Source organism: Sparus aurata, chromosome 8, assembly GCF_900880675.1.
Source record: "Sparus aurata chromosome 8, fSpaAur1.1, whole genome shotgun sequence".
In the NCBI taxonomy this organism is placed as follows: Eukaryota; Metazoa; Chordata; class Actinopteri; order Spariformes; family Sparidae; genus Sparus; species Sparus aurata.
The window spans coordinates 15,515,066-15,532,511 of record NC_044194.1 but is presented as its reverse complement, the minus strand read 5'-3'; the positions used below and the strand labels follow the sequence as shown (position 1 = coordinate 15,532,511).

Genomic DNA, 17,446 nt, shown 5'->3' with positions numbered 1-17,446 from the left:
TTATTTTTTATTTCTCTTTAAAAAAAAAAAAAACTCAATAAGTCTAAATATTGCAATCGATACATTTCACCGAGAGCAATGCGCATGGCGTCCTGCGAGAGTTCCAATCCGTAAAAAAACAAAACAAACAAAAGATATCGCTCTAAATCCACAGTGATCATCTTTATTCTTGTTTCTAAAAGGTGTTTTATGACAAAAAAGGTAGAACACTTCAGAAGAATTGCGCATGAATGTGCTTGGAGAAAACTAATCACGACCTCCACAGAATAATAATAATAATGATAATAATAATAATAAAACAGAAACCTCAGCTCATTCAAGATATTTCACCATATTCACACTATCATAAACGACACGATGCACTCGGGGTAAGTTGAATGCAGCCATACATACACACACATACGCGCTAACTTGAGCTTTTTGGAGATGCCGCCTACTTAGACGACCATTACGCATTGATTAGTCCCCCCGGAGCGAGGCAGCAGAGGAATTTCTGGGTGCAGATAGGACCACTCCTCTCTCTCCCTGTCTCTCTCTCTCTCCCTCTCTCTGCGTGTGATTCTCTCTCTCCTCTCTCCACAGTCGGGGCTCAGCGGCTGCGAGGAGGAGGGGGGGAGGGTGGTCTTGCAGTCGACGAGAGAGGAGAGGAGAGGAGAGGAACAGGAGTTTTATTGAGGAGTAGCTGCAACGGGCGAGGAAAAAAAACGCATGCGAGAGAAGCAAAACCTCTGAAGCCGCCCCGCCGACGGTGAGAGGAAGAGAGAGAGAGAGAGCGAGAGAGAGAGAAAGGGGGGAGGAATGACCGCTCCGTGCTGAGAAAACTGCCGCTTGAATTTGTTTAACTTGTTGATGCGACGATTTTCTACTGTTTTTTGGTTTTTTGTTTTGTTTTTTTCACCCCATCTTTGTCGTCTGCGCTGCGGTGACAGATAGATGGGAGGCGGAATCGCAAGTGTGCTAATCCGAGGATAGGTTTCCTTCCCTTTTTTTTTCAAATTATATTTTTATTTATTAAACTCACCGTGGATGCAGTTTAAAGAGCAGCTCCTTACCTAAGGTGGGTGTTTTTTTTTTTTCCCGTCACTTGGATTTTTCATAGAGAAATCTAACCCCTCGCTTATTGATGGATTGAGGGTGACGTTTTTTTTTCGAAATCCAATTCATATGCTGCCGCAAAGTAGGCTTTCATAACTGAACAGTTACAACGAGGAAGAAAAAAATAGGGGGGCTGGAGAGTTGCACTATGCGCCAGGATCAGTATAAGTCAATGGATGTGTGTGTTTTTCCGACTGTCTGCTGAGCCCCCCTTTTTGCCGCTTCAAACCCTAACCATCACTGTCTCTGTCTGTTCCTCCTGCAGATGCAATTCATCTCTGAGCCGTAGCACTGTGATAGCCGGAGCGGGGTTGCATTGAACACTACAGGTCAGCATGGCAGCAGGTGTAGCGGCGTGGCTCCCGTTCGCCCGAGCAGCGGCCATCGGATGGATGCCCGTGGCGAGCACCCCTATGCCCATCCCTCCCCAAGACAAGAAGAAGGGCAAGGACGGACTCATCATCCTCAACGTGAGCGGGACCAAGTTTCAGACGTGGCGAACCACTTTGGAGAGGTACCCGGACACTTTGCTGGGGAGCACGGAGAGGGACTTCTTTTTCCACGAGGAGACGAACGAGTACTTTTTCGACCGTGACCCCGACATCTTCAGACATATCCTAAATTTCTACCGCACGGGGAAACTACACTATCCGCGCCAAGAGTGCATATCCGCGTACGACGAGGAGCTCGCCTTCTTCGGCATCATCCCTGAGATCATCGGGGACTGCTGCTATGAGGAGTACAAGGACCGGAGGCGCGAGAACGCGGAGAGGCTTCAGGACGACGAGGAGATGGACATGAGCAATGACGTCACGCCAGTGAACCTGACTCACCGGGAGTTCCTGTGGCGGGCTTTTGAAAACCCTCACACCAGCACCTTGGCGCTGGTCTTCTACTATGTCACAGGCTTCTTCATTGCCATATCAGTCATGGCCAACGTGGTGGAGACGGTTCCGTGCGGGACTCTGCCCAACAGGTCCAAGGAGGTGTCCTGCGGAGACCGTTACGCGCTGGCTTTCTTTTGTTTGGACACTGCGTGCGTCATGATCTTCACCTTCGAGTATCTCCTCCGTCTGATCGCGGCTCCCAGTCGGTACAAGTTCATGAAAAGTGTGATGAGCGTCATCGACGTGGTCGCCATCATGCCTTACTACATCGGCCTGGTCATGACCGACAACGACCAGGTGAGCGGCGCTTTCGTCACGCTGAGAGTCTTCCGGGTATTTCGGATTTTCAAGTTCTCCCGGCATTCCGCGGGCCTGCGCATCCTGGGCTACACCTTGAAGAGCTGCGCCTCCGAACTGGGCTTCCTACTATTCTCCCTCACCATGGCCATCATTATCTTTGCGACGGTCATGTTTTATGCAGAAAAAGGCTCCACAGCCAGCAAGTTCACCAGTATCCCTGCGGCGTTTTGGTACACCATTGTCACCATGACAACACTCGGGTAGGTGGTTGCATATAAGTCCATAAAACCCTTTTAACGCGCCTGCTGTAACTCACTATAAATTACCGCCCCGGCTGGCTTAGCTCTCATGAAAGGGTGGTATTGATAGCGAAACAAAAACAAACCCACAGAAGGAACCTCTTCTTTATGTGTCTGAGCCGCACAGAGCGCTGAGTGGCGCCACTGCTCAGGCCACAGGTGTGCGTTTATTGGACACATTAAGTGGCCAACATGAGGGCAGGGTGCAAAGGTTAGGCCTCGTCCCTGCCTGCTCTAAAAAAGGGAATGCACTGGAAAGATAACCAGCAAGGGATACACACACACACACACACACACACACACACACACACACGGATTCCAGCCAATCAACACACATGTAAAATCCTAAATCCTACCTCTCAGCACAAATAATGATCCCTCATGTTGCATTTACAGGCCAAACTGAGGCACAAGTGATTTAATTAAAGGGAGCACGCACACGCACACACACACCTCCTCTCTCTCTCTCTCTCTCTCTCTCTTTAACGAGCTACAGTAAATATTTGAACGCTAATTTCATGCTCGTGAACAACGTCAGCTGCACAATGTGCTGATGTGGCATAAAATAATTAAACGCGCTTTAAGACGATTACATCAAATTAATTTGTATTGATGAGCGCACTCAACCGCTCAGCTGCTCCGGTAGGGTTATTACTATCATTATTATTATTAGTATTATTGTTATTGTTATTATTGCCATTATTGGCTCCAGCTCAGCCTTGTGGGTCTCTCTCTCTCTCTCTCTCTCTCTCTCCCCTCTCTCTCCAAGGTGCTGAAAAGTTGTGTCAATGAGCCTTCTTTTTCTTTTTTTTAACTGAATGGATGGCATGAATGTGGGCTGAGCAGGAAATAACAATCAGGCCGTTTTCTAATGAGTGTGTGAAAACACCCCTGCTTGTTTCTTTACTCACTGCTGCTACATGTCTGAGGTCGAGCAGCAGCCACTCAGCCAGTGTTGGTCCTCCTCCTCCTCCTCCTCCTCCTCCTCCCTCCTCCTCCCTCCTCCTCCTCCTCCTCCTCCTCTTCTTCACTGCTGACACAGAAATGAGGTCCTGTTGAAATAGTGTTGTCTTTTAATTTCAGAGCCGTGACACCGCGGATCAAACGTCGCAAAACAAATTGCCACTGGCTGTTTGTGCTTGTGTGTGTGTGGCATAAATCTCTGACTATAAAGTTCAGGTTTTTCTTTATTTTCTTGGTTTCACTGAGCTTACGAATGTTTATGCTCGCTGACTCTTCATGTGTTTGAAGTCGACCCTCTCGCTGGTATCTGCATCGATGCAGCCACTCTGCACCTGCTTACCCTTCTTTAGGCGACAACAATTATTATTGCTATTGTTGGAATTATTATTGTTATTATTCGTTGACGCCAAGCCGACCTGTCTCTACCCGCCGTGGTGCTGCGGATGACTCTGAGTTAGTGGATTTCCTGTCTTCTTAATAGCGTACAGAGCTCTCTCCCCCACCCCCCCAGCACTCACTCAATACCAGTCGAACCACCACTCACCCTCAAAATGACCAATGAGTGCATAATTAGTAATATGCACCGTCCGCTGATTGAAGCTGCCACCTCAAACGTAATGCAGCAGGTTTTTTTTTTCCCGAGCTCTCCATTCAGATTCAAAGCGCAGATGAAAGATGAGTTGTGTAAGAGGGTACATTATTTATCTTTGGGGAGCAACAAAGATATTTGCTGCATTCAGCTCGGGATCCCCTTTTGTGTAGCTTAAGACGGATTTGAAAAAGATGTTCCGTGGTGCGAGAACAAAAACCGAAATGTCCTTGATAATGGGAACATTTCTGTCACTCCATTGTGCACCGTGACAGCCGGGCTGACAGATCTGCAACCTGTACTGAAGCCTTGCAGTGGTGCAGAATGCTGCATAGTGGACCACCGGTGGAGAGGCTGAATACCCATCACCGGAAGACAAAGTCGGCCCCTTCTCATGATCCATCATTGTCTCGAGGTGCGCCTTTTAACAGCCACATATCTCACGCGGCACCTGGCGTTACAGTAGAGCCGAACTGTGGTTGTCATTCCCCTCCGAAGACACGGAAGTGAGGAGGGTATCTCTTGTTGTACTCTCCTCCAGTCACCTTCAAAATGCTTATCTGATCAGGGGAAATGAGGAAATGAGGTATTCTGATGGTTTGTTTCAGACCCCAGCATGCAGGAAAAATCGATCCGCGCCTAACAAATAGTGATTTAAGTCAGATATGAATGGGGGTAGTCTTTTCATTCGGTTGCAAATAAGCTCTTTAAAGACCGGCGGGGGCGCTACTGGCTGGAACCCTCCATTTGAAGCATTTGAAAGCATTTGATTTCACTCTGATAGTCAATGATGCTTTATGCCTGCACGGTATCATGATGCCTTTCCACTACATATATTTTCAATTTCCGAGACGCACACCCTGTGGAAGTAAAGACAGTGGCATGCGTTCTCTCCCCCGCTGATGGCCCATTGATTGTGCTTAAGCAGACGTGCAGACACTGGGAGAGCAGGGGCTCCTGTTCGGAGGCACTTGGCAGGCAGCCTGAATAAAAGGGAAGGGTGCCTGGAGACTAGCGGAGAATCAATAGCACTGTGCAGCTGCGTGTCACACCTCTGTGTCTACTGCTCTGTGCCACCAAACACAGGACAAGACCCACTTATCCCTCCTTATTTATTGAGCCTAATCTCTGTGGCTGCTTTACAAAGAGGAATCTGCCTCTGTCAGAATGCCGCTGCCAAGATCTTTCAAGAATTGGGTGGAAAATGCTAGATTTCTATCGGTGGTATTGCCTTTTGCAGCGCCTTTGAAAACCGCACCACGGTCTGAGGGCGTAATTGTGTGGCTTGATTTAACACTGTCCACTAGATTTCCAAAAATAAAGATAGCGTTGCACTTTGTTAGCCTGGGAATCAGATGTCGCAGTGTTTCCCTGCTCTTGTTTTCTCCCGATGATCCACACAGTCAGGGTGAATTAGCTGCAGAGGGAGTTTTTTGGTGCTTCAGATCTTTTAAGTGATTTAAGGTGTAATGGAGTGCACTGCTGAGAGCAGCTGTGAAAACGGTGGAAGTCAAGCGCAACCCACGAGGGAAGGGGAGCGGGGAGGACAGGGTTTAGTCTGGCGAAGAGACACACACGTTACCCCCGGACACAAACAGACATTACCTTTGATGGACAGGACAGGCCGCGGCTCCAGACACAAACACTTTTTCAATCTCTAAACCCGCGTTTCAATAAACCTCCTCGAGCCCCTTGCCTACGCATAATACTGAGTGTTAACATCATTCCAATTACTGATTTGTTGCAGCATTGGCTACGTGCATTGTCCCACGCTGAAAACAGACGCTGCTGTACATTGTCGTTACTCAACAAATGCAGAATTTATCACCGCGTCGTTTGTCCGTGCCACCGCTCCGCCCACCGAATACGACTGGAAAGGCTTGACAAGTCAGCCCTATAAACCTCTCAGGGAAAGGATTTATAAGACAGAGGAGGCAAGGTTAACAGACAGGAGGGTCACTGTAGGGCCCATAAACCACCGCGAGTATCACCATTATCAAGCTTGCCAGTTTTGACACCTCAACCCCAGGGCAATCAAAGCCCTACAATGCAAAGCGTTAAGTTTCGTGCTTCGACGTGGCTCGGAGGAAAAAAAGCTTTTTGAAGTCCAAACCCCCTTCACTGCATGTCAAATGTAATTGAAATATACAGGAACAATCTGGAGGGCCTTCTACTATATCTGTACCCAAGAGATAACAAACGCATTCTTGATGATGAGTACTATACTCGCGTGGTGGGATAAGTTACCGTGCCCCTGGCAGGCGATGCAGAGGATTTTCACTCTTTCTTTCTTTTTCTTTTTTTCGAGTGAGCACGACAGTCAAGCGAGAACATTTGGTGTGTTTGATTATGTACCGCAATGAATGTAATTTTTGTGTTCAGTTAGAATACATCACACCACTTGGCATTGTGTATGTTATGCACATTATGGAAATCAGCAATCCATTACGGCCGACGTGATGTATTACCGTGTAAAGCAGAAGTGGCTGATGTGGGATGTGTGTAGGCTGCCATTAGCCTGTAGGCTCACAGCGCCCCTCCAGGTGCCTCATTGAGGAGGAGAGGTGGTGCTAATACGAGGCTGGTATAATAGTCCTGAAGTGACAGGTGACTTAATGAGGGAAACCTGGCACTGAAATGTGTTCGGTGCGAGCTCCTTTCTTGCCCATGCAAATGACTGCGAAATGGAGGAGCGAAAAGCAAAGGGGACGGGGGAAACAGGCAGCCTTTTCTCACTGGAGATTAAGATCATTGTGAACAGAAATGTATTTTTCTTTTTTTTTCCCCCGCTTAACTGAAGAACCACTGTATTTTTTTTCTCTCTCTTTTTTTTAATGCTCTTTGTTTTCATCCTCACAAACAGTTTCACACATTGCAGCTAGGGATTCAAAGGGGTGCTGAGGGGGTGTGAGTGGAATGATTATCACTTTACCGGCGTTCATATATCACAGATTTACTACATCGTATTCACGTCGGTCAGAACTTCAAAGACTTTCATTTGCACCCCCGAGATGACATTTTTAATGACAGTGTATATTTTTTATGTTGAATAATATAATGTCAGAATGAGAATGTATTTGTGGTCAGTCAACCCTGAGCCGAAAAACAGATTGTGGCCAGCTGGTAGGTTGATGTGAGGTTACTGTGTGTGTGAACTGACTCTAAAAGCAGGCATGCATCACTGCGGATGGTCAGATTGATAAATAATCCATATGGCAAGGACAAAATGGCTGTCCCTCCATTTGATTCGATTTCTTTGACAACCCGTCTTCGAGGCAGCGCCAATAACACTCATTCCACGCGGGGGGTTTTCATTAATTCACTTTGAATGTGCCGCATTAAGCAGGGAAATAGACTAGCATGCTCTGCACTCGGGCCCTGGGTAACGTAGTGTGAGGACATAAAATATGGGATCAGTGTTTTTTACACCGCTCAGCATTTTCATCTTCTTTGTATTGCGAGCAACGTCAAAGATTAATGGAATTTTCCAGAACAAGATTAAAGTTACTCTGAACGAATGCAGCATCACTGCATTAGGAAATAAGGAGATATGTGAGAAAACACATCACCTCAATTTGATTGTTGTTAGAAAGCATTTGCTTCGCCTGGCTCCACTTCCATCCAATCTAACGGCCCAGAAAACCCTGACCCAGCTGGAGTGAATGAATGAAATTGGGAAATATTGCCTATTTTGTGACTATGTGCTATCTTGAAAGTTGATATGTAGTAAGAGATATCGGCTGTGGTGTACGGCATGAGATCACTGGATCAAATGGCGTGCAAATGATAAACCCAGGGCCCAGCAGCTATCTCCTCCCCCCAGTGCTGCATGGCTTATTTACATACCCAGCATTAACATACAGATGAAAATGGCTCGTCTGGTCATGGAAATTGGTATGCAGACGCACATAATGCCTCCTCATCACTTTGTTGAAATCTACACATGTATTCAAAGTGCTTTCTCTTAGCTTTTGATCCATGCAATTATCATGTTAGAATCACAGTAGCTAGACAAGATTTCAAGACTCTCAGGATATACTTCATGGAAAGCTTGTTATTCTAAATACTGTTATTCCCTGTTATTACTATTACTGTTAACACTGTGCCACTATTGACTAGGGTGCACACTGTTTTAGTTGTTTGCTCCAGGGATGAGCGGTATCATGAAATTTCTCTTCGATCCATTGATATCGAGACCTTTTATAATAGGTGGCTTTTGAATATTTGTCATCAGCGACAACATTATGCTTTCATTTTTACTATGGATCCACCAATGTGTTTTTTCCAGGGCTGACACTGATCACTTATCAAGGACACCAATAAACAATGTTTGGAACTTGGTGCATTAATTATGTAACTGTTTTGAATCACTTCAATTCAGTATTTCTAATTTTTTGCTGCTTTATACTTCTACTTCACTATATTTGATAAACACTTTGATAACTTTAGTTACGAGTTACTTTGCAAATCAATGTAGGCCATTACTCATTATATATGTAACCAATGAGATTGTATTGTGGGCGGGACATTGACCTGTCACCAGTGATGGGAATAACGGCGTTAAAATAAACGCTGTTACGTACGGCGTTATTTTTCCGGTAACAGGTAATCTAACAAATTACTTTTTCCATCCTTACAACGGCGTTACCGTTACTGTTACTGACAATAAAGGTGGTGCGTTATAAACTGAAGCTACTTATTGAAGCTGTTGTCATCTGGCTCGGCTCTCAGCCACGGGAGCTACAAAGCTGTTTTTTTTTCTTTGGTGAGGGAGGAGGGAGGGGCTAGACAACCGCATAAGTGATGATGATTGGCTAAGGTACAGTGAGAGTTCGTAAACCAGTCAGAGGCAGTGTTCAGTTTACACACAAACCACACACGCACACAGCAGCCTCACACAAATAAACTAGCGGAGGTAAGCTGCAGCAATGGCGAGTCCGGAGGGAAAGTTGGCATTTTCAAAGTGGAACTACAGACACGACTTTAATCTCCTTGAGGTAAAAGGCAAGAACATTTATGTGAAATGTACATTAAGTCCCAGAGCGAACCACATACATTGTATTACATCATATTACAGCTACACATTTCACTGATACCTTATTTGTTTGTCACTTTTCAGTGTCCCCTGGTGATGTCCGTTATGCTGTATGCAAATTGCAGCAATTCTCTATTCGCTGTAGTGTATTGTTGATATGTTGTCTTGCTCGTATTTTGCATCCCAGATTCTCATCCTCACTTCAAGCCGAGAAAACCTGTAAACCCCCCTCTCTCTATGTCTCCCCCGGCGGAGCCCGCCCCTCAGTTTGACAACTGCTATGTTAAGACGAAGTGCACTGTTGCCTCAGCCGCCGTACTACCCTCTCATTCTCAGCATTTCTTTTTTGAAGGTTTTTATATTCTATTGTGTAAATTCACACCCTTTCATTTGAGTCAGCTCAGCACAGAAAACCCTTTTTGTTAGTTCAAGACCAGCAACTGGAAAAAAAAAGTTTCCATGGAGAGTGACTACCACTCACCTGTTTTCATGCTCAAGGTTTCACTGTAAGGTCAGAAAATTAATTATTCGCCCAGCACAGTGCTGAAACAACAGGGGAATGAATTGTTACGAGTAATTCCCTCAGGGTCACATTAGCATCGTGGAAAAAATAGTAATACTAAATACTAAATAAATTAGTTAAACATATGCACTTGTTACTTTTGGGTAACAGTCGAGCAAAATGGACACACGGAGAACAGAGCTGCAACACATTTAATGTCAGTGGCGGCTGTCTTAACAACCAGCAACTCCCCGCATTGGCATGTCATGAGTCCCGGTTGAGGGAGAAACAGTTGCTCTTTTATTTTTAGACGTTGCTGTCACTATGGTAAACACTGATCTAGCCATCATTATGCTGCGTTTCGCAGACCCGAGCCAGCCTTTGCCTCCTTCCTGACCTCGAAAATCCAGCTTTGCGGCACAGATGTAGGAACAAAAAGTTGTTAGGAAGGTGATGATCCCACCCGTCGCTGAGAGGAGTTTGGGCGGGGTTTGTTGCTCTTTGCGCTGTTTTTTTTTTTTTTTTTGTTTCTGTCAGGCGCGAGGGACAGCATAGCAAACACAATATCTTGAAACAGTGCCAGCTTTTATAATTCCAGAGTGCGAGTATCCCTCCCCCTGACATTTGTCTCTTTATCAAAAATGCCCCTCAGCCAACAAGCCAACATCTGTGATCAGCAGAGATTCAGAGATTATAGCTAACAGCAATCATCAGTCTGCCGTGTGAGGCAAACAGAAAAAGATTCAAAGAGTGATGTAACTTCTGCTGGGGTCGTATTTCCTTTGAAGAGCGATCTGATGTCACCGTAGATACGAGTTTAACCAGAAAGTTATGCCGTTTTTAAAGCCTCTCAGCAAAAACATGAACCGGGGTGAAATGAGAGAAATCCATTATGCTGACAGTTATCCTGGTTTTAAAGCATCTACACTCAAATTCCGTGTAGCATACATTTATTTCATGGTGACTCACTTTCATTGTGTGATGGTGTGTAATGTTAACAACGGTTCCTTTCTTGTATCCTGCGAGAGCGTCCAAATCAATATGGACTTTTTTTTATGTACCAGAGACAAACAGGGGGCTGGGCTCGTCATCAGATTCAGAGGGAGCGGAGAAACTTTGACTCTCGCTCATTAATTGCAACTTGGTTTACAGCCCATTCATAATACCTGAACGTGAGCAGCTCCGCGGCAAAGTCATGAATATTGATTCAGCCCATTTGTCAGCTTAAAGCTCTGCTTCACCGTTCATGAACCGTCTCACTTTCAGGAATCTTGTGGCGGTTCACAGCGCCGGGATACCACAATAAAAGCTCCTCATGATCAATACCGATCCCACTTGAATGAAATCCACATTTGTGGCTGTAAAGGCAGAATACAGATCTCTGTACAGGGTGCAAGTGCGGCTTGGAATGGAGCTGCCCATACCAGCCGCTGTTAACCCAGTTTCATTGTTGAGTCTTTGCCACCGGCTCCATAGATTATTAGTTTCTGTATGCACTGTGAATGATAAGAGGCTATGTCCCATTTCAGTTTAGATATAAAGAGCTTCCTCCCGTCTGCCTGGCAGGGAGGTCCTGCTGAGATGAGGGATGTCAGCCTGTCACCCTGACGCATGGCAGCTGTTTCCTGCCTGCCCCAGCTTCTATAAATAGCTAAATATATCACCTAATGTAGGCCGTTTGGTCAAACAGAAACTAAACAGGGCACGTGTTCTGAGGCCATTTGTCTCGCTTTCACTTCAAACAAATTTCTCATGTCCAGGTGTATCACCACTATCACTATATTTTCCTCTTCTTTAACTGTCTGCACGCGGTCACAGATGGATTGATGGATGTGTTAAGTGACAATTATATAGTGCCATCATTTGACTTTAAGACTGCTCATTTCTGCTCATCTAAAGAAGTAGATCATTTAAAGATAAATACTAAGAATATATCTGTTACCAGAAGTGGCAAAAGTGCACACATTCTTTACTCAATAAACTAGCTGAACCTCTGAAAGACTATTTTTATAAGAATCTGTAGGATTTCTCCGAACTGTTCCTAAACGCATCAGAAAGATAGGTGATTGTTGAGACTCATTCCCAGGATGTCAAATACCAACATTTTGGACTGACAAAGCATTGTACTGTAAATAATCGATGATCAATAATTCCCTTCAAATGCAACCACAATAAGACTAAAGTAACAAGCCTGTTTTCAAAATGTAAGGAGTAGAAAGTACGGATATTTCTGTTAAAGGTGCAGTACGTGAGAATGTTTTACCTTGAATTCATACTGCCAACAAACAGGGGCAGCATGTAACCAGCGTCACTACTAACTGCTGCCAGCTGTATATATTTTCTATGCACCCATGACTGTAGCTACTGTTAGCTCGTGAGCTCAGGTAGCCATGCAGCTAGCCAGGAGGATGCTGGCGTTTACACTACAAGAAAGTAAAAGGTTTTCAGTCCTGGGGCTAGCTGGTTAGCATGCTAACTTGAGTAAATAACTCATCAACACAGAGCTTAGACGACCAAACTGCTATTTTTTCACATTCTGTTCATAATTATAGTTAATTTTTGAATGCGCTGAACTAAATTCTTCCTTGTTGCACATTTAAAATGGGAGAAAAAGTATATTGTTGTCAAAATTGTGAAGGGCAGATAACTGAAAAATCTACTCAACTGCAGAAACAAAGTATTAGTGTTTGGTTTCTTTCCTCCTCTGTGTGTAGTTTTCCTGCTATCTATTGACGCAGTTAACACAGCTGCCAGTTCCTATTATTACAGACACCATTAGGCTTCCGGGTATATTCGTGGTGGACACAATAAAACCTGCACAGTAAAAAGCATAAAGCTCCGCAATAACCACCAGTTTGTGAAAACTGTCCTTTAGTGTTTGTGTAATTTGTGTTGGAAAGATGTTGGTTTATACATGGTGCTAGTCAGAACCTCAATCACACATGGACTTACAATATGATGCAACTGAATTACCACCAACTATGGTCTAGGAGAATTACCACAGTGTTAAATCAACACTTCGCTGCCACAGACTGAACAAGGATCGAGCATTAAATCTTCACAAAGGGAAATGGTGATGATGCTTTTATTGTGCCCGTCCACTGTAAATTCAGTGCAGTCACATGACAGGTTGAAGGCAGCACATATCAGTGTCTGTCTTTTATCCGCATTTCAGTGTAATTTATTGCCACGGTGATAAAACGTAGTTTTTTTCTCCCAGATTTTTGCATTGTTCCTTTTTTTTATCCACACTAGCGGCAAGGCTTTATGAATGACAGTATCTTTCTGTCGGCTGCAGGGAAGATCACTTTGGTCCCGACTGAAATATCTCAACAATTACTGGATAGATTTTCATTATATTTTGTACAGATATCTGTGGTCCCCATAGGATGAATCCTAGTGGTTTCGGCGATCCCCTGACTTTTTGTCTAGCGCCCCCTAAGATTGACCTTTTGTTGCAATTTTTAGTAAAATGTCTCTTAAACTGTTGGATGGATTGCTGTGAAATCTGTTGCGTTCGTGGTCCCATCGGGATGATTGTTGATTGAGTGATCCATTAGCATTTCATCTAGATCCATCATCTGGTCAGCTGTACTCTGTGTCTAGTGCCAATTAACAATTAGCTAGGCCAAGTTTGAACTTTAAGTTTGGGGTCCACAAAAAAATCTCAAGGAAATGCAATGTGTACAACAAAAGCTTTGTTTGCATGAACATGAATAATCAGGATACCAGCAGGTGAGTCACATTAAGACTAATACATCTAATGATTGAGGGGTATTTCAAGAGTTACCACAGAAACTGCACTTGCACAAATTACAGAACCTGACATTAAACCATAACAGATCCCAGCTATTAGTTTTTTATTAAAATGAGCCTTTGTCCTCCTGATGAACGCTGTGCTCCATCAAAGCTGTCAAATAATAGTAATTTCAGAAGCTAAAAGTTCAATTCCTTCACCTCTGGAGAGTTCCTTCCGTCACAGTCACATAATCAGTTTACCCTTTACTGTTACAGGGCAAGACATTAGAATATGGTTTCAGTTCTAATAAATTATATTTAAAGTCTTACATGCATTTTTGCCTTGAATTGAATTTAATCGAGCGTAATCCAACATCAGACTCGATAGCCTTAAATCACGCTGAATTTTAAATCACCCGTAACTGCTGAACCTTATCTTAAACTCACCAGATCTTAAATCTGTATCAAATTGTAGTCTCTCATTAATGACAATAACTAAAACCACCTGATGTGTTTCCACAAAGATTCAGGCATCATTCCCTGAGAAATCAACTAATATCTTGCGATTTCATGGAAAGTGAGAACAGAATTCCTGGATCCCTCCCTTTATACGGGTCAACAGAAGGTAGTGAGGTCTATTCTGGGCGAGGACCCATCCTCCATCCAAGTTTCACAGAAATCCTTTCAGTAGTTTTTGTGTAATCCTGCTGACAAACCAACCAACAAATGGACACGGATGAAAACTTAACCTCCTTACCGGCAGAGGTAACAAAAATATCCTAATAATCTGAAAGAGCCATTTTGAGTTATGAATAATTGCAGGACCGTTGCATGTAGAGCAACAGAGTATTTTTTTTATTAAAATATAGTGACTTTTACTCGAGGATCCCCTCCACACATGTTGAGACGGCAGCAGGGTGTCAAACTCAGCTCGTACACCGTTCTTTACGAGTGAAGCTCAAACATTCAACTATAAGAACGAGAAGAAACACACATTTTTAATTGGACGGGGACTCCTTCTTCCACTTGATCCCACACTATAGTTACGCTCTCTTTGAGTGTTCAGTTGAGGTATTTAAAAAAAAAAAGCCTTCATGCAGTCAGCGAGTACACACTCCAGGGGGTGAGCTAGGCTAACGACTAACAAGGTCACAGCAGGTAGGCATATTAAAGTTGAGAGTAAAAAGTGTAATGACAAATCCTAATCCTATTCTCTCATTGGCTTTCTGGTTGGATTTCACTGACTTGAAATTCTGCATCAATTTAAAAGCTATTTTGAGAATGGGATAAATGATAGCGACTGTAGATTGATATGTTTGAGAGGTGTTATTGAAGCGCAGGTTCAGCTCCCACCTAGAGGATTTCCTGTCTGTGTGTCTCTCTGCAGGCGTCCCCCCACACAGGGGTATCTTAACTGCTTAAGGATTGCATTTCCATGCGGGGATTTTCGCTTCTTTTTCAAGGTATTAGTGGAAAACCGTAAACAGTTGATTATTATTTGTATTTTTCCCCTTAGCCAATTGTCCGTAATCCCCCCGGAGGAGCTTAGGAGTTAGATTTCTGGCATGCCTTATCTTTACATAACGGCCACAGACAAACGGAGTGTGTCTCTTTTTGACTAAGCCACGCATTTAGGCCAAAAGGCAAAGGTGAGTGAGCAAGTAAGCAGAGAAGCGAGCAGACAGTTAGCGTTAATAAAGGCGGACACTGCAATCAATTTCAGGTCCATCTTGGTCTCATTTACTTGCACACACAGACTCGCTCCCACGTGCATTGAACACACATGACACACATGATTTACATTCCTGACGCATCTGATGTGGTGATGTTGGAGCCTCTGGTCCTCGCTGTCCTCTGGAGGTCACAGGGGAATCATGCCCGAGCATCCTGGGAGACATATTCAGGATCAGCCTCTCTGAAGTGACATTCAATTACCTCCAAAGCTGATGTGGTCTCATTCGGATTCCCAAAAATCAATTTTGCATGGACACTGCTGCAGTTTGCTCCTCTGCGCTCTTCCTCACAATTTTTGTGTACACATGTTGGCGACAGAAAACAAGCTGCGTCGCCGCCGTCTCCAACTCCCATCGTCTTTTCTATGAAATGGCATCCATCAAAGTTAATGGGCTGTAATCATCACCACAAATACACTGTCACACGTCCCACTGCTCGCTTCTGAGTATTCAACTCCCAGTCAATGGGATGTAAAGAGTGACAAGCGTGAGGAACACAATTTCCCATATCATTAACGACTCTAAGTGAAAATTGGAAGAGGATCCAAAAAACGTTTTTTCTTTTTCCCGAATTTCAAAATTGCGTCTGTTTGCTCAACATCTTCGGGGGACTGCAGAGGAGGAACATTTATCAGGAGTGCACGAGACATTCAGTCAATACTCACTGGCACTGCGTTTCAGCCACCCATCAACATTGTCATCTTGTGAAATAATTCTTATTAAAGTATGTCGCTTGCTGCCTACAGATCTGCTGTGTGGCAAATAAATACATTCTCAGAGAAGCCAACCCTGCCGGCTTCAAATCAGAGTTCATCACCGGATATCTACTTATCTCCAGGCTGTATGCTGCTGGACTTCTGATTATACATCACACATATATACAGACTACTCTTTCGGTGCCTGGCATGGCAGCTCTCCAAGAAGACTGTCCCTGATGTATGTGTGCGTTTGATAGGATGTTTTAGCTGTAGCATCCCCAGAAGACAATTTGTAGACCTCAACAGATGGAGGAGTCCAATTAGAAAAGCGGGCGGATGAATGGGAGGAATGGGAGAGCGTTCCAACTCTTTCTCTCTCTCTCTCCCCGGGGACGGACAGCTAATCTTAGCGTACAGGTACAAAACCAACATCACTTGTGTTTTGGAGGGAAAAATTGTTTTAAAAAAAAAGAGAGAGAAATAAAAGGGGCGAGGGAAAAAGCGCCTGTGATTTGATTTCTTAACAGCGCGCAGTCAAAGAGGGGAGCGTTGAATTTGATACAGCTTGCTCTCACTCCACATCTACAGTATGTATAAATATCCCCTTCTGTTGTCTGATTCTTCAAGGGCAGACGTCCCACAAAGCAATTGCCTTACCATCAGCCAAGACCCAAAAAAAGGAGAAGAAATGAAAAAGTGCTTAAATATAGCAACCCCCTGGGACAGTGTGAGGGAGGGCGTGCTGTAGTGTGATTAAAATGAATAACCTTCATTCAGTCACGATTGGTAACGGTACGCTTTTCGAGTGTGCCGCGCGGGTGGTGGAGCTGCGTCTTTACTCCGCCTGTCTTAACATCATTATTCATCAGGAGGCCTGTCCTCTGCGCTGACAAAGATGTTGAGGTGATAAATAATGGGAGTTGTGTCTTAAAGTGCACATGCGTTCTCCCGCTGGCCCAGGGTCAGTTTAATTCAGGCTTCAGCCACTCCTGCTGCGAAAAAGCCGACGTACGACAGTAAACCTGTTGATGACTGATAGATTGCGTGGATGCAAGACCAATTTTCATCGGCAAAAATGACCTTTCGGTTGTGTTGTTGTTGTTGTTGTTCCGCTCATGCCCCTGAGTTATTATTTTTTGTGTCATTTTTTTTTTATTTGACAGGAGAAGTCTTTTGGAGTGAAATGGGAAAAGTAATGACGTCCCCGTTGCGCACGAAGTAGCGCAGTGCAGGTGGGGAGATGGTGGATACGGCTGCAGCTAGCAGCTCTGCTCTGCCCCAGGGGCCAGTCAGCAGCTGTTAGAGGAGATGCAGCTCTTCCCAATACTTCCCCCACAGGTTCCTCGCTGGTTCCTGGTGCTCGCTGTTATCAGGGCTCACTGCTGTCGCCAGCCTGGCTGCTGTCCACACTCTCTGAGAGGGAGCGCTCAGTACATTTTTACGCTTCACCACTCTCTCTGTCTCATCCCAACCTCTGCTATTCCCCTTAGTTTCACTCCGAGATTTTGAAGTGTTCCTTTGAACTTGCAGCTGTTTTTTTTTAAACGGCTGGAATTTGTACCTTGATGGTTGTTTCAAAGACAATCTCTGAGGGATGCAGAAATTGT

At 44.5% G+C, this 17,446-nt stretch overlaps 1 protein-coding gene across 3 annotated transcripts in view; it reads left to right on the top strand.

Annotated features, from left to right (window-relative positions):
• Positions 1 to 429: 429 nt before the first annotated feature.
• The window catches only part of LOC115586705 (potassium voltage-gated channel subfamily D member 2-like), a 41,897-nt gene continuing 24,880 nt past the window's right edge, over positions 430 to 17,446 (top strand). For 2 of the 3 annotated variants that reach the window (XM_030425972.1, XM_030425970.1), the window contains exons 1-2: positions 430 to 1,057; positions 1,361 to 2,542. In XM_030425972.1, coding sequence (XP_030281832.1) covers positions 1,431 to 2,542 — 1,112 coding nt within the window. In that variant the 5' untranslated portion in view covers positions 430 to 1,057; positions 1,361 to 1,430. The remainder of the gene's footprint in view (positions 1,058 to 1,360; positions 2,543 to 17,446) is intronic. The other variant, XM_030425971.1, reaches the window with a different exon arrangement.